This window comes from Polyergus mexicanus, unplaced genomic scaffold, assembly GCF_030449975.1.
Source record: "Polyergus mexicanus isolate NDT 795.1 unplaced genomic scaffold, iyPolMexi1.0 SCAF_11, whole genome shotgun sequence".
In the NCBI taxonomy this organism is placed as follows: domain Eukaryota; kingdom Metazoa; phylum Arthropoda; class Insecta; order Hymenoptera; family Formicidae; genus Polyergus; species Polyergus mexicanus.
The window spans coordinates 1,864,075-1,887,911 of record NW_027223331.1 but is presented as its reverse complement, the minus strand read 5'-3'; the positions used below and the strand labels follow the sequence as shown (position 1 = coordinate 1,887,911).

The 23,837-nt window shown below is 37.3% G+C and overlaps 1 protein-coding gene and 1 long non-coding RNA gene across 3 annotated transcripts in view; one reads left to right on the top strand and one right to left on the bottom strand.

The window, feature by feature from the left end:
• LOC138937557 (uncharacterized) overlaps positions 1-23,837 on the top strand; it is a 98,608-nt gene that overhangs the window by 61,954 nt on the left and 12,817 nt on the right. The window lies entirely within an intron of this gene.
• Positions 5,096-8,649, bottom strand: LOC138937556 (gastrula zinc finger protein XlCGF46.1). Its single transcript, XM_070303935.1, has 5 exons — positions 8,488-8,649; positions 7,518-7,867; positions 7,131-7,212; positions 6,428-6,806; positions 5,096-5,600 (listed from the first exon to the last, which is right to left on the bottom strand). The coding sequence occupies exons 1-5, from the start codon at positions 8,599-8,601 to the stop codon at positions 5,332-5,334; spliced, it is 1,194 nt and encodes a 397-aa protein (XP_070160036.1). The 5' UTR covers positions 8,602-8,649; the 3' UTR covers positions 5,096-5,331.

Here is a 23,837-nt window from a genome sequence, read left to right as displayed (position 1 = left end):
GCGATCAAACTTGTTACAAAAAGCTACGTTTACTATAGTAGACATACAGTCCGATATAGAATTGTCTGGCAATAATAGTGCATTTGCAAGCTTGAATTATTTCACATTGACCTTAGAAGTAAGATCTACTTTAGACAAAGATACACTTACGCCAATACTGGCACAGAATGTCGCTTGACCGGACTGGAACCGAGCCAGACCGAGACCGTGAATCGACGAAAACCTACCCGTCATTCACGTCAACGGTAGATGTTGGGTGCGGCGATCGAGCACGCGACATCTCCGCCTTCTCGTGACCGTGAACCGTTAAAATCGCAGGAATCAATCGGATCGACATAGTACGATCCCGAGGATCGTGAAGTTAGGATCGAAGTTATGTATCGTGGATTAGAAAATTCCGTAATGTAAAAATTAGCTCGATCTCCTTTTTAATTATTTAGTTTATTGCTACGAATCTAATTATAATATTTATTTTTCTATTAATTAAGTAAACATTATTATCTAGTTTTTATATATACAAAATTTAATCGCTTATTTATTACAATACAAATTATTGCAATACTGCGTCGATGCCATTAATCTGTTTGTATACTTTCAATACGACGGTAAATTCAATTTCTTCGCGATGCAAGAAATGCTGCTTTGATTAAATATTCTTTCTTTTTAACAAAACGACGAAGTTTCTCAGTGAGCGTTTGATGCTCGTTCGAGGAGGTTGTATACAGTAGTGCAATTATGCACTCAGGGGACTCTTACTCTGCAGAAAAAGATGACGGATGCATCAACGTACGCGAAAGAGCCCGCTTGCGCAGGCAGAAGATATAAATTTTAAATTTCACCGCACCGCGCCGCGCTGCTATTTTTGTCGGAATTTCGTTGACTTAATTTCATATCCAATTAGATTGTATCGGATTGTATTTGTGTGCAAAAATCCCATTTATTTGCTTTCCGTTTCCTATCTCTCCAAATGTGCATTCAAAAATATAATGTTACAGGGTAATTTGCATCTTATTAAAAAGTATTATCTTTGTACTCTACTATCTTCATAAAGGTATACAAATATTACACATATATAAATATTAGACACACAAAACTACATTATAGTAATTCTTGATTTTTGCTCGATTATATTATGTAAAAGAACATTTTCCCTTTTTGAAACGAACAATAATTGCAACATGTGATTCATATATAATTTTATATTTCTTGTAATTAGTATTGAGGGGGACTATACATATATTTCACATATGCGTACAAAATATTATCATTCTTTGCGTGCGTTACACGTCAGAATTTTCTTGGGAAGCGATTACACTTTGTCGGTATTTGAATTATATGAGCGCGTTCGCCGACGAAAGTCTAAGGAATACGTTGGTCATGCTAGCCGTATTGTTTCTCCCCGTATTGTGAATTAAATGCACATTAACCCTAGAATTGCGCGGTCCGCGATTACGATCACGGTAGAGTAGCGCTAATTAAAGGTGCGCGGTCGTGCGCTAAACAATTCGCGTGTATATATTTAAGCAAATAACCATCGCGTCTCGTTTGCATGATAATTACACCGCCGATCTCTCACTGCTCATTTTCTCTCTTTTTCTCTCTCTTTTTCATTCTCTCTCTGGCTTCCTTTCAGTGCCACGTATTATTCGTAAAATCGATTTGCGCGATTGATCGGAATCAAAATTCGGAAACGAGCGCGAAGCTTTTACGGGATTATAGAAATAAATTAATTATCGTATAGTATCAAGATTGAGAAACAATTTTTTGTTACATTTCAAATGATCGATAAATCGACTCGAGTCTCTGGCGGTCGAGTTTCGTCTTTGCGGATCATCGATTAACGAGGCAGGGCGATGAAAGAGTTCGATGAAATAATGATGGGACCAGGTCGATAAATAGTACGCCTCTTTGCCCGTCTCTCTCTTTTAGGGGCGGATGATTCGGACGGTTGGGGCAGAAGGTGGGAGAGGGGGAGAGGAAGCCTTCGGGCCCGCGCTAATGCCAGCCGAGAGAAGACAGCTATCAAAAGCCCGTATTTAAATATTATCAATGAAATTACAGTGCTCACTGTGCTCGCGCAGGCTGCTCGGTCATTACCGACTGGCAATTCGGGCTCTTTAATCGCCGTTGTCAATACTAATCGACATCGTCGTTATTTAATATGCTTCGTCCCATTTTTCTTTTACGGATCTTCGCGGAGCCATCCTGCTGGTGTTTTCGTTTCTTTCCTTCACCTTTCTCAACAGCCCTTGGGAACGATCCAACTTATCCGAAGGTGAAATATATAGATTGATCGAAAATTATATAATTTGTATTCGCGTTGGTATAAATAAGTTATTAATGAGACATTATCCAACAGGTATACGTAACGTATGTATTTCGCACAGAATAAACGAGCCAGTTTTATTCCTCTCTGTTACGTTATTTTGGTTCGTAATCTACAATATCAATCTCTATAGTACCTCTATATTTAATAAATTTACATAAATAAGCATCTCCCGTCGTACTTCATATCAGCTAGCCGGAAAAACGGGCGTATTACGTAACAGGCATGCATAATAGAGCTGATGGTTGTTCGTCCTTTCCGGATTTTTAAATTTATCATCGTTCGTTGCACGCGCATTCGCAACTGCAAGTTCGCAGTTAGTAAATGGTAAGCCAAGAAAAATTAATATCGGTGTTGCTATCTGCATTAAGTGCCATTAGCATACCGGCAAACGGAGCAGCGATAGAAGGGGGAGGGAGAGGGAATAATAATTAAAACCGCTACGATGGTTATCTAAATAATTAGGACTTGGCGTGACTCTCTGCGTGATTCTCTGCTGTATGTAACGCGGACTGTCAGATGGTAGATTTCGCGAAGCGCGGGTATAATTAGATAAAAGATATGAAATCCGCGTATTTAAATCACACTGTTGCGAAAAAACTATATGTCAAAGTCTGTTACGCGATCTGTTGAAAGTGTATCTGTAACTGTCTATCTTAGAATCATATATATTTTTATTTAGGATTGCAAACTAAATCATCAGCAATTTGTTCTTGATGAACATGACATAATTGACTTAGATGTGCACAACTGATGGATATATATATAAAACTCTCGTTAGTTATATATTTTCCTAAATTATAGCTATATTATGTACACAAAATATAATAAAGAATATATCGTGTATATGTGAAAAGGAAAGCAAATTATTAAAATATTTATTTCTTATCGAAGTTGTCAGTGAGTCAGACGAAATTGTGACGGTCTGCTTAGTACGCTTTCGAGCGGATTGCATAATTGATTTATGAATATTTCATAAACTCCGATTGTATACTATTGCTATTATAAAAAATTCTTAAATGAAACTTCTCCCGTGCTCGAAAAAAGTTTTTTTACGACTGGAATATTTAATCGCAACTTGTTTCGTTATATAACGCGTAGGCGTAAGTATAATTGTGCATTTCGAACCCCGATTTAGATGTACAGTAACTTATAATTGAACTTCGTAACGAAACATACAAATTATTTCAGAACAAAGGATCTATATATTCTTTAGTATATATAATAGCTCTGTTGCAACTGTATTTCTTAATTCGCATAGTCAACTATTTACAAATGCAGAGGGAATCGTTTGAATAATAAAACTGCGATGTATCTATATTTCAAATTATTCATCAATCCTTAAAAAGATTTCTTGGAGCGACATGAATGCATATTTTATTTTGCATTCAAACAATAAATTTATATTCGACTTTTTATATATATTTCTGACATATTTCAATGGCACGTGTATAGATTCCAAAAAAAAAAATTTGATATAATTTTCCATTATCTCTTTTCTCGCTTTTTCTATTATTTTCGAAAATTCTGCATCGTTTAATGTACAAAATGTAAATCGCAAGAATATATTTTTTTCTCTTTTTACTTCCTGCTACGCCTAAATAGAAAAACGGGGTCAAAAGGCAGATACGTGTCGGCACTGTCAAAGAGTTTAGCCGCAAGGCACGCGAATCAGTGATGTGATCTGATAAGAAACGGAGCATCTCAGATTACCGCGTACCAGCCCCCGCTGTGTCCACGCACCTTAAAGCACCATTCTCACGTGCGGCGACATAAGCGAGGCACACGTGCTCGGGATTCTCTCAGAGCGGCCGCTAAATACGTTACATTAGTATCGTTACATTAGTATTCGTGGATAATTACTCCTTCTATATTTTCGCCAAGTCTTATTGGTTCTTCCTCTAATTCATTTCAAGTTTGAGCGATTGCAATTGATAGCAACCAAAGAACAAATGTTACTTTTTTTACAAACACAGTAATCAAGTTCCATCTTTACAATTTTACTGCTAAAGACGTCTATCTGCGAGACCAGTAGGAACGAAGTGAGAGCCGCCGCGTGATTATTTTATTTCTTTCACATGGTTGCAAGTTTTTAAAGAAATCAAGGAAGAAATAATTAATTTTTTAGACGTTGTCGTGGTAGGAAGACTATGCGATATCTATATTGCGAAATCTGATTTCTCTCCACGACAGGAATGTAAATTACGTAAACAATTGTACATATGGCTAAATATGACGTACACTATGCCGTTATAACGAAACGCGTATGAGTATGTATACTTTGGAAAGTAAATAATTACTTTCAAAGGACTGTTACGTCTTGGAAGTTGCATTAATTTCGCAGCGCCGTTCGATGATCCCGGTGGGATCACGTTCGAGCAATATCGAATAAAGACTGTGATTATGTACGATACGATGTTGATGACGCGAACTTAAGAGCCGACTTATCCCGCGCGCGCGAGTCGGCAGGCAGCTCGAAACCAATCCGTATCGGAGTCGCTCCGGTATGGGATTAATCGGTATTTTGTTCTGCGGCGAAGTGCTTATTAAGGCCATGCCTTATTAAGCTTCACGGGCATGCAAACGCGGACGGTATCCGTGAGGATAGATTCGATCACGAATGAAATGGCGGCCGGCTATTGTATCAAGTCGGGTCTTATTATAAGTAATCGCGATCGACGATAATTAAATTAATCGCGCCGGTGATATCTACGTTTCGGAATTGGCGCGCCGTGAATGTAAAAATGTTATCGAATGATTTTTGTAAGTTTCATACGTTTAATACCTTCTTTTTTTTAATGTGTTTTTTAATATAAGGTAAAAGACCAAATTTGCAAACAAATTTTTATAATAATCCTTGCTGACATTCTTATTTATTCGCTATCATTTTTATCATCGTTATGTATTATTATATGCTTAATAATGTATGTAGTTTTTTTAATTCACTTTAATCAGACATTTTAATAACTTCAACTAAAAAAATTAGATTTAGATGATCTTCAGTTTCAACGAGTTACCGAATAATGTCGTGTACTCCTGTGCGCTTTCAACTGATATCTCTCGCAGTACTGACGCCCGCAGATGTCACATTTATACGGTTTCTCGCCGGTATGCGTATAAATGTGATTCGCGAGTTTCGTCTTCACGCTGAAGCGCAGCTTGCAGAAATCGCACTCGAATTGCTTTATTCCGGTATGTCGATATCTGTGTATCTTGAGACCCCAGGATCTTCTGTAACTTTTGCCGCAATCTTCGCATTTGTAGGGCCTGATACCTGTAAATTAAGATAGTTTACGATATTGTTTATAATTTTCTCTTTTATATTTCGCAGTTTTAATCAGAAATCTAAATATTATTCACATAAAGCGCAAAATATTTCAAACCTTACAATAATGCAAAAATTTGATTGAAAGATAGGGATCAATTATAAAATGACTATATTTCGGCCGCGAATTTTACATCGGATTCTTACTTGTTTTTTCTTTATCGTCTTTAATATCTCGACACTGTAGAAAAAAAGAATATATTCTTATATAACAGCGTTCATATGGATATATACCATACAAATCATCCACTAACCAATAATTATCCCGGTATGCAAAGCATAAATCACAGACACACATACGATATTAATAACCGTAATATTTTTAAAGAATCACGGATTTTTCAAGTAACAGGTCGAAGATTCGCGGTGAAGGGCGAAATTGGCATCTCCATACATTCACCTCGGTTAGACAGAGGTTAATTAAAAGTCCGGAATACATTTCCGCTGTGGAACGCCCGAGGTCGCGTACGGAAGAGAAGCGCGTTGAAAAATGCGTTTATGCATGATCATTTGTACGCGTTGCGAACCGAGCGCTACCGATTATCTCGGTACGCTCTTTTGTCCGGGATGATCGTTTCACAGACTAAACCCTTTGTTGAATTTATATGAGAAGTCGACGATCCTCAGGGCCTTCGCGAAGAAAGAAACAGAAACAGGTAACAGAGATACGTATAAATAACGCGATCTCTGATCGTCAGAGAGCGGCAGATACGCGTTCAGCTTCCTCATACCGGGTCAGAGAAGTTGTGAGAATATTCACAAGAGCTCCCACACACCGTAATGCGCCAATATATGGTGCTTGAGCGCGCCTTTCAAGTGGAAACGATGCTTGCAGATGTCGCATTCGAATCTTCTCACGCCCGTGTGCGTCAGCTTGTGCGTCTTCAGCACCGACGATCTCTTGAACCTTGCCGGGCAGAGATCGCACGCGAACGGCAAGTCCGCGGTATGGACGATCATGTGAGTCCGGAGGCTGCTGGACCTCGGGAAGCCCTTGCCGCAAGTCGTACATTCGTGGAGCCTCGTGTTAGCGTGCGTCAGCTTGTGATAGCGCAGCGATCGGTGGTGCAGCAGTTTTTTCTTGCAAATAGAACACTCGAACGTTCTTCCTCCTGAGTGCGTTTCGGCATGGTGTTTTTTCGACGCATGTTTCCTCTGCGACAAAATTATTTATAAAATTATTTGAGGATAAAACAGATATTGAACAATACGAGAACCATGAGATGAAAAATTAATGAATTAATTTTTTTCGTATCTTTTAAAATATCATTTAGACTTTTATGTTACTCGATTATGTTTCTCGATAGATTGTTCGACAGATAAGATTGATTGTAATTGCGTATGCAACTTTGATATTTCACTGAGCATTCATTAAAATGAATACGAAGTAAGTACGGCAGTTTGTGCAGCAAAGAGTTCAAAGAGATCTGATATCAGGACGATTATTATCTACGAATGTGATTATTTAGCATTAACTACCTGAAATTGGAGTTCACATTGTCTGCACGCGAAAGACTTTGGAATAAAATGCATATGCAGGTGATCCTTTAAGGTTGACGATCTTGATGGGAAAGGTAATTGCATTATTAGTAATAAACACTGTGTGTGTGTGTGTAGCGATGAAGGCCGTTTCAGGCTAATGAAGAAACAGCAATTTCGGAAGATGTACGTTTCAAACGGCTGTTGATGGCGTTCTATGTTTTGAATACGTAATGTAGCAGAATTGTATACATGGAAGAACATTACGAGATGCCAAGAATTTTAATCAAATTTTATCCGTTTTTATAAACAAAACTGTTTCCTCTAATCATAACATGATAAGCAACGCTACAATAAGATTTTCTATCGTTTGGCTACCGTTCATACCGTAAGAATTGTTTCTTGCAAAATCCGCACTGGAAAAGTTTCTCATGTTCAATCATGTGGGTCCTGAATTCGATCTCGTTCGGAAATTCGATTCTGCAGACGCTGCACATTAAAAGCCTTCCTCCTGTCAGTGCCACGATGTATTCCTTTAAATCAGTGTACTCGTCCATTTGTCCCTGGGAAAGTGAAACGCTTGCATTTCTTTGACAGTCCGATTCTGGGATCTGTTCGGAATTTTCATGGCGCGATACATTTTCCGATGCTACATTTCTGACATGCTGTTCGATATCCAGTTCATCGTTGGCCGAAAAATTCTCAATCTCATCCAGAATCTCGGTCTTTATTTTAATCTGGAAAAAAAGAAAGAAAGATGAATGATTGGATTATTCCATTAAAAATTTGCATATCAAGTAATAACATACTAATCTCTTATTGCATATTTTTTGTGTACTAACGCAGAATATAAAATATTTTTGTTTCTATCTATTAGTAAGCTCAATTTTTTTTCAACGTATTTAATTTATTACGACAACAATAAAAAAAATTTAATCTTTTAATATGTTCATTAAATGATCAAGATTCAAAATTATTTAATTTAAATTAATTAAAATTATTAAATTATCGAGATTCATTATCAAGATTGAACACAATATTTATTTATTTATTTATTTATAAACGGGAAAAAGATCTCTTTAATACAAAAAATATAATTACAATTTCAACAAAAAAATTTAGAATAAGATACTGAGAGAATAAATAAGAAAAGATAGACATAACAAGTTACAAAAAAAAAAAAAAAAAAACAAATCTAACGAAGGTAAAGACATAATGAATAATAAATTTATATTTCATACAAAGCTCAAATGATGGATGATCATATGTGACGTTAGATAAAGTGCTAAATAAAAGAGTAAAAAAAAATGGACCAGTGTCATAGCATTTATAACCTAAATACTAAGGGAAGGCATACTTCGTGACATGTTTTGCAAGGCTTGTTACTACCGATGATCTCCAGATCCTTGGTGTCGGAAACGGCTTGGTATTGCCGAGAAAGATTGTTGATAGTGAAACTCTTACCCTCCATGATTCTCGCGGAGTATATGCATCCTATCTCGCTGGGAAGATTGTAAGATGTCCAAGGAAAGTACACAGTAGAGAGACACAAAACCAACGAGAAACAATTGAAAAACAAATATGTCCGTTTGGAGATTGCATATTCTTTGATATAATATGATAATTATATTATATTTCAAATACGGATATATATATATATATATATATATATATATCTTCGCTGTGAGAAAAATTGTGAGAATTCTCTCTAATGCCAGATATTTTAATAATTATAAAAATAATATGTTTAATTATTTTCTCATTTAATGAATAATATCTGATAAAAATATGAATTTAAAAGTCTATTACATATATCTATATTTTTTATTAATAATTTTATCTATTATTTCCATCTTATTCTAAAGTAATGTTGTTGAACTCAGCCTTGATAATTGCGTCGGCGCAAAATACAAACGCGCCAAAATGTTCGCAAGGTTACTTAAGAAATGGCGAGACGAGAGGAAGTGTATTGCGGCGGCGAGTTTATCACTTTATACTAATTGGCCGGCTTTGGCATTAATTTATGCGTATTATTAATCCAATTACGCGCGCAAGGATCCAATTATGAAATCAGTACGCCATAAAGTTATTTCTATTTCTTCCTTCCAGATGTAACTATGTTAACTATGTCCTCACACGCGGATTAATTGCAAAAGATGTTAAAGAGAATCTGGTATGATGTTTTATTACCGCGTGAATAATGAGTCTAATTGCAGCGAAGAGTATGTTACATTACAAGTATCAAAGTAAATATGTATAAGCGTCGAATGAGATAATCACGAGGGTTGCTTATCGCTGCTTTTGACTTAACGAATAATCGGAAAAGATGCAAAGATACATTTACGCATATCGCGTATTAAATTAAATCACGCCGGATCATTGACAATCTGTGCGAAGCCGTACATACAAGTAACTATTTTGATCGTTCGCCAAACCCGACTAATTAAAAATCCAGCGGGGAGAGATAAGTAAGCGGAGGAAAAGAAAATATATTAGAATATTAAAATTCGTCACGGAATCGCAGTTTAATATTCTTAATTATGATTCCGTGCTGATATAAATATACGAAGCATCGACCATTTCGAGTTTTATATAGCGTAATTAGCGGCCTATTGCCGGCTGTGCTATGTTCGTTTGCATAAAATAGAATGTAATTGAATGAAATTAGAGGAAACGAGTTACGCGTATTCTATTTACTCGGAAAAAAAAGGAAATATCGCACTACGAATAATTCTTACGAGCATAGGAAGTGAGTTATTTATGATCCCTCCGCTCACTCTGCTTATAAGAGCTCTTTTTATCTACGACTAAACATTAGATTTACATTGAGAAGCTCCGATGGAATATTTTTTTACGTAAATGTACACAGTCGTGATCATTTTAAATTTTTATCGCGATTATATATATATATCATTGTCGGTGTATATCAGTTGGCGAAATTACGAGATATTTTTATGTGCAAATAAGAAATAATTAAAAAAGTATTCTTGTATATTTTCATTCCGTTTGTAATAACAAAGAATAAGACGGCGAGTATAAGAAGCGATAGCGCAATTTTAGAATTATCGAGAAAAAAATATCGCGACTAGTGATATTGAACAAGATGATTTGATAATCAAGAATTCTACGTTTTTTGTTTGTCAAGTGTATGATAAATGAGATAAAGCCTAAGTAAAAATCTAGACTTAGATAATCAGTAGATAAGTCCCGCTACACTTATACCCAGTGTCAAGAGCAAAACTACATTCGTACGTAGCTGCTCTGACTTTTGTCCACGGTTATTTTTTCTCTCGACTTTCCTGTCATTCTCATAGACTCGGATATCTCTCTGTAATATTTTTCTATAGTATAAGCCATTATCTATTTCGCCAATAGATGACTTTCGTCATATCGTACGAACAATCTATTTCATCGTGAACATTCTCTTCGTCGCGCATTAGGAATCGCATTCATCGTATTATTAAAGCGGCCTGCTTTTCCGTCGATTTCCCACAGCTCCTCGACTTTGCATCTCTCCACGTGCCTCGCCTGATGACAGCGACGTCGCGCACGCGTCGCAAAAAGCGTCGATGTTCCTCCTGAGAATGGTCTCCGTCTATCGTGCAAATAAATCCGCGACGACGCATGATGCACGCTTGTTCACGGATTGATGCATTATTTCATGGAACTGCGACGAGGCAACTGCATTCGCCACGACGTCAAGAGAGAGATAGAGAGAAAGAGAAAGATGGACGGAGCGCACGAGCGAGCGGGCGCGTGTGGGAAACTCGTCGGATGCATTATGTATTTATCGCTTTACTTAGTTGGGAATTACTTTGCCGTCGTAATGACTTTTAGGTATAGTATACGCTATCTTAGGAATGCCATATCCCTGATTTATCACCCGGATCTCGTTTTTCTCGCGGGTCATTTTATCGCTAACGCCAATACCTGTCCAGCATCCGCGAGCGTCATCGACAACCGGAGTCCGAGTTCGCCTCGCGTTGCGAGTCCATTGACCTTCTTGGGCACGACGGTGCCGAATTACAGTCACCGGATTACGCAAGTTGAGAGAACTGTTGCCGACCCGATAAATCGTCATTCTCTTAATTCCTCGGAATTTGTGCCACTATCGAACAGTTTCTTTTTCAAGGAGTGTTGCTTAAAATTTAAAAATCAGACTTTGTAGCAAAATCGTTCCTTGAAAAACCTCGATGTTGATCGCTGACCGAACCAAATCATTTTATTTTCAATATACAAAATATTGCAGAAATAATCCAATATACATTGTGTTTTAGAAATAAATATTACTATATTGCCTCGACAAGATTATTTACCGATAACTTCGGGATTATAAGCGACAGAGAGGTCAAAAATTTTGATGAATTAGACTGCAATTTTTACAACGTCTCCACATTGGTATCTGAATTAGTTGAGCGATGAATTATAAAATAATAAGCAATATTGTTCACAAATAGAGTGAGAATTTAATCTCTATCTCGCGATCGATGCACGGGGCGCCTCTGTGCAGAAGTCTATCTACGCGTGCTGCGTTTGTACAGATTGCCGTGCGGATAATGTCGGCAAATTGAATACGTAAAACGTATCTGGCATTAATGAACTAATTAGAGCGGAGATATATCTACGGGCGGCATTTCCAACGAGACGCCGATATTGACGCGAATATCGTCGAGCTCGACAAGTTGAAGAAATCTTTATTTTTTCATGCAATTGTTTCGCTAATTGCCTTTGCCGGGATGCTCACATGCATGAGAAAATGTAATAAATATTTGTGATTAATTAAAGATATAAGATATTTCAGTTCCATATGAGAGGAAAAAAAAGAAAAGAAAAAGAACGCTCTTATAGGTTCTTCTAATTGGACGCACGTATCATCGCTTTTTGTCTTAGACAAATCTTTTTACGACCGACGATACCTTGTGAATTAACGTCTGAACTGTGAAAAGTATTTTACATGTACGTTTAACACGATTGATTGTTACGAGATATTTTTCCAAGGGATTTTGTTGGTATAACATTGCATAATTGGAGAAAAAAACAGCACGCGACGATACTCTTAAGTAGTTTTAATTTTTCCCGACAGTAATAAATAATATTTTATATTTTACGTATCACATATATTACAAGCTAATAAAATACCTATATTAGTTTCTAAAAATGTTTTGCATATCCATCCATACATGAATTGAATAAGAGCGATTTATTTAGATATATGCGAGGATAAAATAAAAATGATAAACATGTGGAAGAATATTAAAAACATATATAATATATTAAATATTATAAAAATGCAGAGGTAAGATAATTGACTTTGTTAATATTATCTTATCTGCGACATTATTTCTTGGGCGCATTTATATCGTGACTGGTGATAGCATGTGAAAAAGAAATAGGAAAGAAAGAAACGCTATCATACTTCTTATCCGATTACACTGAGATTGAATAAACAACGCGACCAATGGGACAAATTAAGATTAAGAAAAAATTCCTACACACCTACATCATACGCAAATACACGTGGCTAAAATATGTACTTCTTAATATTTTTATTCCTTATGAGTTTATTGAATGACTACACTATCGGCATTATCGATAAACCTAGATAATTTTATCATCATGTTGCAGTAATCCGGTCTTAACTTATGCACGTAGCTGCAATATATCATTCGTTTATTATCACATAGGTATGCTATGTTTTCAAATAAAATAAATTGTGAATATTTAATGTTAATGAATATTAAAAAAAAGAAAAATATAACCGTACATTTTAATCTAATTGAAGAATTATGTAATCCCATTCGATTGTATAAATGTCGAATCAGAATGCGCTATTATTAATTCTTTGCGTTCGTGTACTAATTGGGAGTCTTTCAAAGTTCTAATAATTTAATTTTTATTTATATACTATAATATATAGAGAAATTAGACATAATATATCAGGTATAAAAGAAGGAGGAGGATACCATATTTTTTTAAATATAAATATAAAAAATATGGAATTTATTTAACATTATTAACACACTAAGAATGAATGGATGATTGTAGCGCAGAATGCAAAAATTAATGCATATTCGACACAAATTAGATTTTTTGAAAAATTCTATATGTCTGAAAAAGGCACTTGTCCTTAAAAGGGTTAAAAATATTCGTCGAAATGCAGTATCGCTTAGGATGAAAAGAGCCACATGTCTTTCAAGTGGTTGGATAATTTTCTCGAATGTTTATACGCAGATACGCGTGAAAAAAAAAGATCCCGATGAGGAATTTCCCTAATGCCGTCGATAAATCAGCACGCGCGCGATTCCCGGCTGCTCGACGACACAATGAGAAAACTGTTCCGCCGCTACGACAGGGTATGTCATTACTGCGTTACTTAGAAAGCCCCTTCGCGGCCACGCGCGCCGCATACGAATGAGATCGTATCCGTCGGGGACGCGCGGCCGGCTATTACAAAACCTATGGAAAAAGCGACCTACCCGGCACGTCACGTATGCAAGGATACGCGAAGGCACTGGATCGAGCATTAACATGCACGTTGAATATTGATCGATCGATCCGTGGAAAACGCGAGTTTTTCTCGCGTCTGGAATTCGCCTGCGTTTTCATCATCCCGGATGTTCTCGAGGAAGACAGATTACGACGCTGTAATTATGATCGAAGCTGACTTCTATTCTCATACCTTTCGCGATACGATCCGGCTATGCAGTTATTGAGGAAATCTAGAGTATAAATCATCTCTAAGCCGGAAAATTCTAAATATTTTCTACGACAGCCTGGGAAAAAGTTTGACAGAATTTCGAAGCTTTATCGGTTTCAAAACGAAAGACCGAGTCAAAATTTTTATCTTATTTTCAATTCTTTTCTTCATTTTCTCACGTTTATAGATTCTAAAAAAATTTCGATAGATTGATAGATAGATAGATAGATAGATTTAATAATAATAAGATAGATTAAATTTCCATATAGATTGATAGATATATTTAATTTCTTTGTACACGTTAAATAAGCAATAAAATACAAACACTTTCCTACTTACAAGAAATTTAAAAGAGAAGTTTATAGCAAAAAATCATAGTATCAAAAGTACATAGAAGAAAAATTGCGACTAAAGTTTTCATCGCGCTGTGTCAATCTTTAAGAGACACTGTTTGCGTAAGAATCGCATCCAAGGATCAGAGAATCATCCTTCCGCGTATTCTTCTTCCGAACGGTACATCACGGTACGAGTCGAGAAATCCTATCGTGGCGGCGACGTCGCTCCGGCCGACACCTATCCCATAAATAATCTCGACATCGAAATTCGTTTGACGGACCCATCGATCGGCGATGAGTTTTTCCCCCCATCCCCGCGTCCGGCAATTGCGACGTGTCGACGTTGTACGCGCCAGCATCCCGTCCGACAGGTTATAGACGCCCTTCGACGTCCGACGAATACGCCGGGTTTCTTCGAGCGAGCGGAGAACCGAGCCGCCGATCTCGTCTATAATGCCAGCATGTCTCAACATCCCTTACCCGATCGGCGGGGTTGAAGCTCCGCCGAAAGGAAGAAGCGTCTCGGCGGGACCGAGGACGAGTTAAACGGGCCATCATACCATTGTTTCTGCCACCAAACGCGTATAACGTTCGGACCGAAACCCTTCGACCACCCACTGCCGCCCTAAAATATAAATCCTCGTATGGGGAGCAACGGCGACTTATTGTTAGTAGATGCACGGGGTGCCATGGAATTATTACTGAGAGATCCCATAATCCAGTTCAAGTTGAATTAAAACGATAATTTTTTAGCTATAAATACCTGATAACAAAAATGATTTGCGATTATTTTTAAAATTGTAAAAAGTAAATAATGGAGAAAAGATTTTATTTCTCCAATTCTTAAAAAAATGTACATAGTAACCAATTTAATCAATGTTGACGATTGAGGACTATATGAAAAGATGGGTCCAATTAAAAGGTGTCCAATTAAAAAAGGTAAAAGAAACGCTGATAGTTCCGACATACCATGTATGAGTATATGTAAGAGAGACTTGTAGAGGGATATCAAATATCTCGTTGAAAGTTCACCGGCGGAGGAAGCCAACCCGGTTTGTCGCTGCCACCGACGCATTTCTGGATCGGTAAACTTTTCAACGGCACCCCAGCGAACTTTGGGATGTATACAACGTAAATTGCTTCTGGAGCCTAATAATATCGTTCGAAGAAGAATAAAGATCGAAGGATATTATTTAGATAATTTGAGATAAAATCATGAATTAGTTCATTGTAAATCAGTTCATTGAATTACCCTAGAAGGATATATAATCTCGATTATTGGCATATCGATATTAATTCTATAGTTGTTATAATAATTATGATAAAAATAACGCTTGTCTTGTTCTTGTAATTAATAACAATTATAACTGTAATATCATTATTGATAATTCTATGACAGTGATTCTTCGATCGCCATAATATAATATTATGGAATATTTCTGTTGCCGAGAAATAAAACTTGCAAACAAGTAAGTTTTGAAAAATGTTTAGATTAGAAAAGAAGTGTTTGTTTAATTATTGAGAGAGAGAGAAAGAGAGAGAGAGAGAGAAAGAGAGCTTTATTAAGATTAATTTTATTATCTAACGAATGCAATCAATCTAATCATTCTAAGTAAAAAATTATCGATATATTCATCGGTTTTATGCGTTTGTGCAGCCGATTAATGTCAGACACAAAGTTATCTCATTATGGAGATAAGATATTTGTCAAAAAATATTACTGCCATGTTGCAATATTAATTTTATTATCGTGATAAGAGTATATGACAACGGAAAGCGAATGTCACGTATACCGGCAAAAAATATTCAAAACTTTTAATTTTTAAACGTCTTTCTCATATGGTCATCTTATTTATATCTTTTATAGTTTGCAGACCGGATCTTTCGTCTATGTTTGTGCTTTAGCCAGAAAAAAACTAGTGCAATTGCTTTTTACATTCTATGACAAGAAAAGAGATTACGTGTTCGCGTTAATTCGGATGCGGATACTGCCTATTGAATCATACATATGTACAAAAAATGGAGCACACGTTCTCTTAAATCGTTCTCTCATGCATCATCTTACATATTTATGGTGGTTCTAACAAGCGCCGGTATCTAAATACATACGAGGGAATCCGCGATCGAGCAAGCTGTTCGACAACGTGAAGCCAATCCGCATCCTCACCGCATTACGCATCGCGACGAAGACGAAGAAAAAAAAAAGATGCCACGAAACGAGCCGTGAATCCACCTATCGCGGCTGCAACTACTGGCGTGAAATTAAAGGAGAAATATGGCAAAGAATAGATATCATCGATGACATCTATGTTGAAATATTTCCTCATGGAGGAATGCATCCATGCTTTTTATCATCTTAATACATTTATCACCATACATAATTAAAAAATTCATGAAACATTCCGAATAGAAATTTTTCTACCATTTTCAACCGCAATTTACTCATGTTTATGGATTCCAGAGGATTTTGCTGGATTTAATTTATATAGAAATTAAAGTCCTATAATAAAAATCCTTTGTACCTCGAATAGATAGGAAAAAAGAACATTTCACTGTCTATTAGAATTTAAAAGACGAGTTTTGGGAAGAACTATAGCTCAAATAATTTCAAAAGAGAATGTTCTGATTGTTTAAAGTAGATGTTGGATTGAAAATTGAGATCGAAAATAAAAAAAAAGTTTCGACTCGAGTAAGGAGAAAGCTCGTTTGAGACAAGATAATTAATAATAGAATGAAAAAAAGAAATATTTTTCGAAATCTAGTTTTCCTTATTCGGTCACTTGTGGAATTGCTTCATATTCATTGAATTAACAATTACTGGGATATAAATTGTGCTGCGGGATATCAGATTTCTACGAATAAAAATTGCAAATTTTTCCCTTTTCCGTACCGATTGCTTTCACGCGTGCGTAACTTTTATTTCCCGCGGGTATAATGTAAATCTCTCGCTTCTCTCTTTCTCTCCCTTTTTCCTTCCTTCTCTTGCGTCTGTATTCCTCTTTTGCACGCTTTCTGTTACTTTCTATCGCGCTGAAAGATTCTCCGCGCGCGTTCGCGGGTAGATAACGGGCGTTAAATAATTTCCACGCGGGAACGGAAAGTACTTTAAGCCAGCGCTATCTGCGGGTCGCGCCAACAAAAGGACGAGAGAAATCGTTCGACAAGAAACCGATGAAGGGTTTATCTTAATCCATGGTTCACCGAGCAGCTCCTCGCCCAATACCTGCCGGATCACCCCTTTCATCGTTTATTCCCGTCCTCTCGCACGTAACCGATCACACTTCGCTTGTTTTACTACATATTTTTTGCTGTCCGGACCACTTATAATCGGAGCCGCGTTTGTAACGAGACGAATGGAGAGAGGATCGTCTCCTCCGTAAAAAATTCCTAATCTCAAGATTTTTGTCTAAATTTCAATCATTTCTTTCTTCCGTCTATGTTCTAAAAAATTACGATACATTCTTATCGCGTTTTCGATTTATCGATCGTTATTCTACTTCAATATTTCTCGAACTCGAACACTTAGTACTTACTGTAATTTAACATACGAGAAAAACATCTCGGGTAATTAAAATCATTGCATTGCAATCGCGATAGACTCCAGTAACGGCGCTCTCGAAAAGCCGTAGAAAAGTAGAAACCGGCTTAAATGTTCTGTGACGCTCAGACCACTTCCGGAAACCACCGGATTCTGAATTTTAGATAAAAATAGTTAACGAAGTTATTGGCCGCCTTTAGCCGGTCGGAGGGGATATCGTTGAAAAACGCGAAGAACGACGAGGCGAATAAACCGATCAGCTGATCCCGCGCGGTCGGTTTTCCCAGGACGTTACCATTTGACACTCGTGGGTGGCGGAGACGTCGCGGCAAAAATCCCGATTACGAAGGAAAGTCCGACGAATCGATTCGAAAGGATGTCACCGCTAGTATTATCGAGGCTATGGATGAACGCGAACACCTGTAACACTGTGTCCGCGGCGTCACGTGCCCGGGTGTTGCTGTGACGAAAGATCCCCGACGATCGTGCAAAAAACCGGACCGGAATAAAAAGCCGATCGGGCTCGCGCTGTTCCTGAAACCTGGGGGCGAAGGGGGAGGTTCTCCGTCGTCGAGCGCGCGTTATGGAGAGACATTAAAGCGAGAACTCGTCGTTAGATCGTGAGATTTGCGGTTGAACGATGCGCAGTCCGACATAGTTCTTGTCTTTAATAATCCTTAGTCAATTATTTAGCGATTCTTCTCGCCTTCGTAGCGTGAATCGATTGTAATTCTCCCTCGCTATAGTTTGTCTACGTGAAACAATATCGAAATGTTCCGCAGAATAGAGCTAAAGAATATTACAATATATCAGTGATATATTTAAGTCTTCATTCACGCAGGAACGATAGTTGGCAATTTCCTTTCGTCAACCGCGTGTAGTAAGTAAATCGTGAAAGTGTTTCATCAGTTTGTTCGAGACGATCGAAGAATCACCGGGGTGTACATGTTAAGTGTAGCCTGGACAGATCGCGCGGAACGAGCGCGTACCCGGCTTTCTCTTGATCAGATACATAGTCAGCATGACTCCGCGATCCGCACCCTCGACCACCGACGGTGTCCCGCTGACTATTTATCTTGTTACATCGAAGTGATCCGATTCTAACAGGAGATCAATGACGGCTGACCACCGCGGCTTCCCGGCTTCTCGTTGCATGCGATTCCTCACGGTAAACGTAACAATGATACAAGAGGCTCGTCTTGTAAATCGAAAATCGTCGTTCTATCGTCGATGTGTATCGTCTTCTCATATTTTTCCTGTAATAAGGAGAAATTCATTATTTAATTAAACGATATAAATGCCACGATATCTCTAAATATTGAATGTACAGGGATAAATGAATCGTACGATATGATTTTGCTCTCTCATTGTATCCCGACTTCACGTACGCTGAGGTACTTTGTATCGTGATACGAAGATCAGTGAGTCACATTTAATTAACTACGGAATATATAGAGAAGAGATTGTATAGAAATGTATCTCGTCCCACATATATCTTTTCGATCAAACAGTCGGATATATAACGAGACCGGTTGTGTAATGCCCGATGGCAATGAATCAATAATGCAGAAACAAACCTATCGGAATGGCGATATAACGTGCATGCGGACACTTAAGGCGGGCGACGCGGAGGCCATGTGTTACCTAATAATTGTGTTCGATAGTCGCTCAAGAAATATTTATTGCTACTTACCGGTCGGTGAATGTAAACGGGTCGGACCGCTCTAATGGAGAACATCTAATTTCGCCCACGCTGTCGCGCGATCGAGCCGTTCGTGGCCAAGGAAATTAATTCGGTCTGTATGTCCGTGTTTTCTGATAATACCAGCATCGTCGGAGATATTTTCGTGAGTCATCAACGGCCGTACTGGCTGAAAGATATATAATAAATATATGTATAACGATCATAAAACGTAATTAATTTTTGTCATTCTTTGCAGCACAAATGATGATTTTTCATACAAAATGAATTGGGAAATGTACAAAATGTAATATACGAAAAGGAGTATAATTCCTCGTGTAAAAGTATAGAATAACTTTTTATTGCATTTTATTTTCAAGAAAGACAATTTTAAAAAATTGAGATTGATAATATATTTATATTTCTTAAGCTTGAATAACTTTTAATGACCTATTTCTGTTTTATTTGTATTTTATTACTATCAACTGTCCAATTTATTCGTGTTATTAAGTGAAGTATATATAATGTGTCGCGTTGATTATCGACAAACTACGAAAGACAATTTCCTTTGGACGCTAATCAACTAACAGCGTCAGAGAAAAGTATACGACAAGTCGGGATAATATGGATAAACAACGGTGAAAATGCTAGGGCGGATAGAGGCAACAAGAACCGGAACGCACGTCAGCCTGTCATCATCGCCGAAACATCAGTAGGTGTTTGGCCAGGTCGCTAATGTAATATTGTTTGCAGGAGTATCGGATGTAGACAGCAAGTAATCCGGCAAGAGAATCGTTAAGAAAGTTTCTAAAGCTTCGCGGTCAGCAAGAATATTTCTGATCGTCATTAAACGGCGAAAATTTCTCTCGGCGAAACACTTTTCAACGGAAAATAATTTACAGATATATAAATTAGACATCTCTTTCTATACAAATTTTATTCTATATTTACATAATATACGTCTATTTTTTTATCGTAAATTTAGATGCGCTAAATTCGAAAGAAGGCAAGACATTTATAAATAAATATATCTGGATATAACGATAATATTTGAGCAATTATAACAATTATAATTACCATAGCGTCCAAACTATTGAAAACATTAAAATACAAGTCCGGCGAATCGCATGTATTGCCATTCGGCTGTGTATTTCTGCTGTGTTCATCGTGCCGTTCAATTTACACGGATATGATATGTTCCGATTAATCAGAGACGTAATTACATCGGTGCTAATTAACTTATCGTTCGCGCTGGAAACGTTGCAAATCAGACGAATATACATGAAAATCATAATAAATATAATCGGTCGAGCGAAAGCGCGTGTGCATCGGACATAAATCGTTTCTACATTAATGAGAGATTCGAGCGCGTGCAACGTTCTCTCGAGCGTATGTTTCCCCGATTTTCAGGGAACAGGAGCGAGGGCTTGTTAGTCATTATTGTCTACACGACGTGTCGAACCTGTTTCTGTTGCTCCGCCGATCGCGCTGGGTTCATTAGACGAGTAGCTTTGTCCTGGCATTATTGGTTCGAGACAGGGTGTTAAATGGACGATTAAATTACTTGGATATTATTATCTCGTCGTCATGTATGTAATGATACATTTTACGTTCATTACGGACGGGAAGGGCGCGACATTCTTGCCAGTTTACAGTTCGAGAACGGGTTGTGAAAATAAATACGCGAGATTAGAAGATTACATGTAACTCTATTTAGAATATACAATATTTCTTTGTCAAATGTTTGCTACGTTGAAAAATAGGAAATTACAGATTAATTACTTTCGTATATTCAATTATTCGGATTAATAATAATATACATAATTATTCAGAAAAGCATGAAAGCGTTCGCTCATTTTAAAGAGAAAACGTTTTCCTGATACGCGCAAATATATACCATACATCCCTTTAAATGATACGAATAAGAAACGTTTTTCTTCGTCTGATTGTTGAATATACTCCAATACGAAAAAGCGATGTATATTTTTATTTAAAATATTCAAATAAGATTTTGATAGCCGATCTCTCGTAAACACGATCTGAAAGTATTTAATTGCATTGCGTGCTTTTCTCTCTCTCTTTTCCGACTGATTTATAATACCAACGTAAAATTATACGAATGATACGGTTGAAACAATTGGAATGTTTCGCGTTGCGCGCGTATTTCCATCAGAGGCGGATTTCAAGTCTTCTCTCGTTTGAAGATAGGATTCTCTGTCCATTTAGTCTCTCTGCATAAATTCGCATGCAAATGTAGGACAACTATAGTAACTGTTACAAGTGTTACAACACTTACTAGGCAATATATATCTTCGCGATCCCGAGTACCATCGCAGATCGCGTTATATCTGTAGAGTGCAACACTGGCGACCGATTCTCGTTTCTTCTTCGTTTGCCAGGTCATTTAATGGCTCCGCTTCTTTCCTATGCCGTTCCGTCATCGACTTCCGGGCGTGTTCGCGGCCAACCGTTTCGCGACGCCGTAACTCGTGCCGATCGGCGGCAGATTTGCGTGACCGCGACGCAAAATGCATTCATCAGGGTACCTCCCATCTGGATTTTTGCGCCGGCATTTTAACGTCTCGCGCAAACGATCATTCAACCGTCGTTTCGTTCTCTGAAATTTACCGCTCCGCCGAACGGCCATCGTTCCCGTAGTTCGCACGTGCTGTAGATAAAACCAAATGTTGCGTTAAGATATATTAAGCAATTTACAATTATATATATTATATTTTATAGGAATAGCAAGACACAATCAATCGTTAATGATTGGCATAGCGATATATCTTCAATGTTTTTAAATGCAAGATAATTTGATTTATCAGAAATATATATGTATATATATTTAAAAAAATGTATCGCCACAAAAATCTTTTTTGCTATCTCTCTCTCAAAGTTTGCCAAGATATAGTAGTATAAAGTCGGACGAAAAATAATTCTAAGCACATCGAATTATTGCATCGAACTATAGTATAACAGGTGTGTATAAAAAGGACAATCAGTTATTTAGAAAAAAAAACACGATTGAGCGTGAAAACCAAGTCGCTTCTCGATCCGGGTCGCCGACCGTTAAAAATTAACCTACTACGTATTTTATAATCGCGTCTAGCGATCGATTAGTCACGATCGTAGATCAGTGACCGCCCACATAGTCGAGCGGATTATAAATACGACGCAACGGTTACTTCTAAACCACTTCTGCTAATTCTCTTTAATTAATATCGTAATTCTCGATAGCATCTACAACGGTCATCACATGCGATAAGGATATAGGGATATAGGGATGATAATAGATTAATAATAACGAAGCAATAAATTTACTTTGTTTTAAGCGCGTGCAATTGGATTATTATTATATTTTCAGTTTTTATACAAAATCGAAGATTAAATAAGTATTGTATTATGTTACGTATAAAAAATGTACGATAAAATGTTTTAAAAATTAAATGATACTCTTTTCAAGCACAGTAATTAATATTACGTTGTTTTCAATTAGAGATGACTTTACAAAAATTAATGAAACATATTCTCAGTATATGAATGCATGGCGAGTTTATCGTTGATTTAATTACTTCCCACAGGCGCTTATGACCGGACACGCTTAATATTCTGCAGTCCTTTATCTTTCATTAATTTTTCTCTGGCAATTATTCAGGTGACTGCATAAATAATTACAGTCGCACTCGCTCGGTTTAACACGATAAATTGCTTGTCCGATAGTTATCTCACAGTTTGATTAACATTGGATTAAGCGCTAATTATCCAATTACGGAAAAATATTCCGTTACGCTCAATTGGGTTCACATATACGATAAGACGCGCGTTAAGTAATACCTTGCTAATATGATTATATCTATAAGCAAGTTAGCAAGCAACAAATATATAAATTTGAATGTCTTTATCGATATCGATGATTAAATATGATATCTCAATCGAAACACATAAATACCAATTTCAAGAAATAAATGTTATTTTATAAAACGGATAATTCCCCTGTTTAGCCATACTACATTTAACTTGCTTGTAAAAATAACAACGAGATAATTTTTAATCTCTTAATTATTTATATTACGTTAGAATGATTTCAAAGCTCGAAGAGAGCACAGTCATTTCCGCGAATATAATTCCTATATCATAAATAATAATTTCGCGGACTTCCGGACGAATCCCCGTTTTCCGTAAGAAACCACAGAGACCCCGCAGGAAAGATGATTGGCGACCGAAAGGGAGAAACGAGTTTATCCGGGTGGAGGTCCCCCCTCCTCCTGTTTCTCAATCCCTCGCTGTCGAACGCGCGATGGGGATAAAATGTGAAACTGTAAATTGTGCGTGGGAAGAATCGGTCCCTGGGCGGTCGTGGTGGTCGACCGATGCTTTTCGGTTGGGGTGGCCGGAGGTGGAATGGCTGGGAACGGGGGCGGAAGGGCTGGACGCGAGTGGAACGGAGAGCAGAATC

What these genes read in the sequence shown, in the direction of transcription:
- LOC138937556 (XM_070303935.1), bottom strand. Translation starts at nt 8,601, where the DNA reads ATGGAGGGTAAGAGTTTCACTATCAACAATCTTTCTCGGCAATACCAA. An exon ending in CTTGCAAAACATGTCACGAA is followed by an intron (nt 7,868 to 8,487) that starts GTATGCCTTCCC and finishes CTTTTTTTCCAG; the next exon opens with ATTAAAATAAAGACCGAGAT. An exon ending in CCATATATTGGCGCATTACG is followed by an intron (nt 5,601 to 6,427) that starts GTGTGTGGGAGC and finishes CTTAATTTACAG; the next exon opens with GTATCAGGCCCTACAAATGC.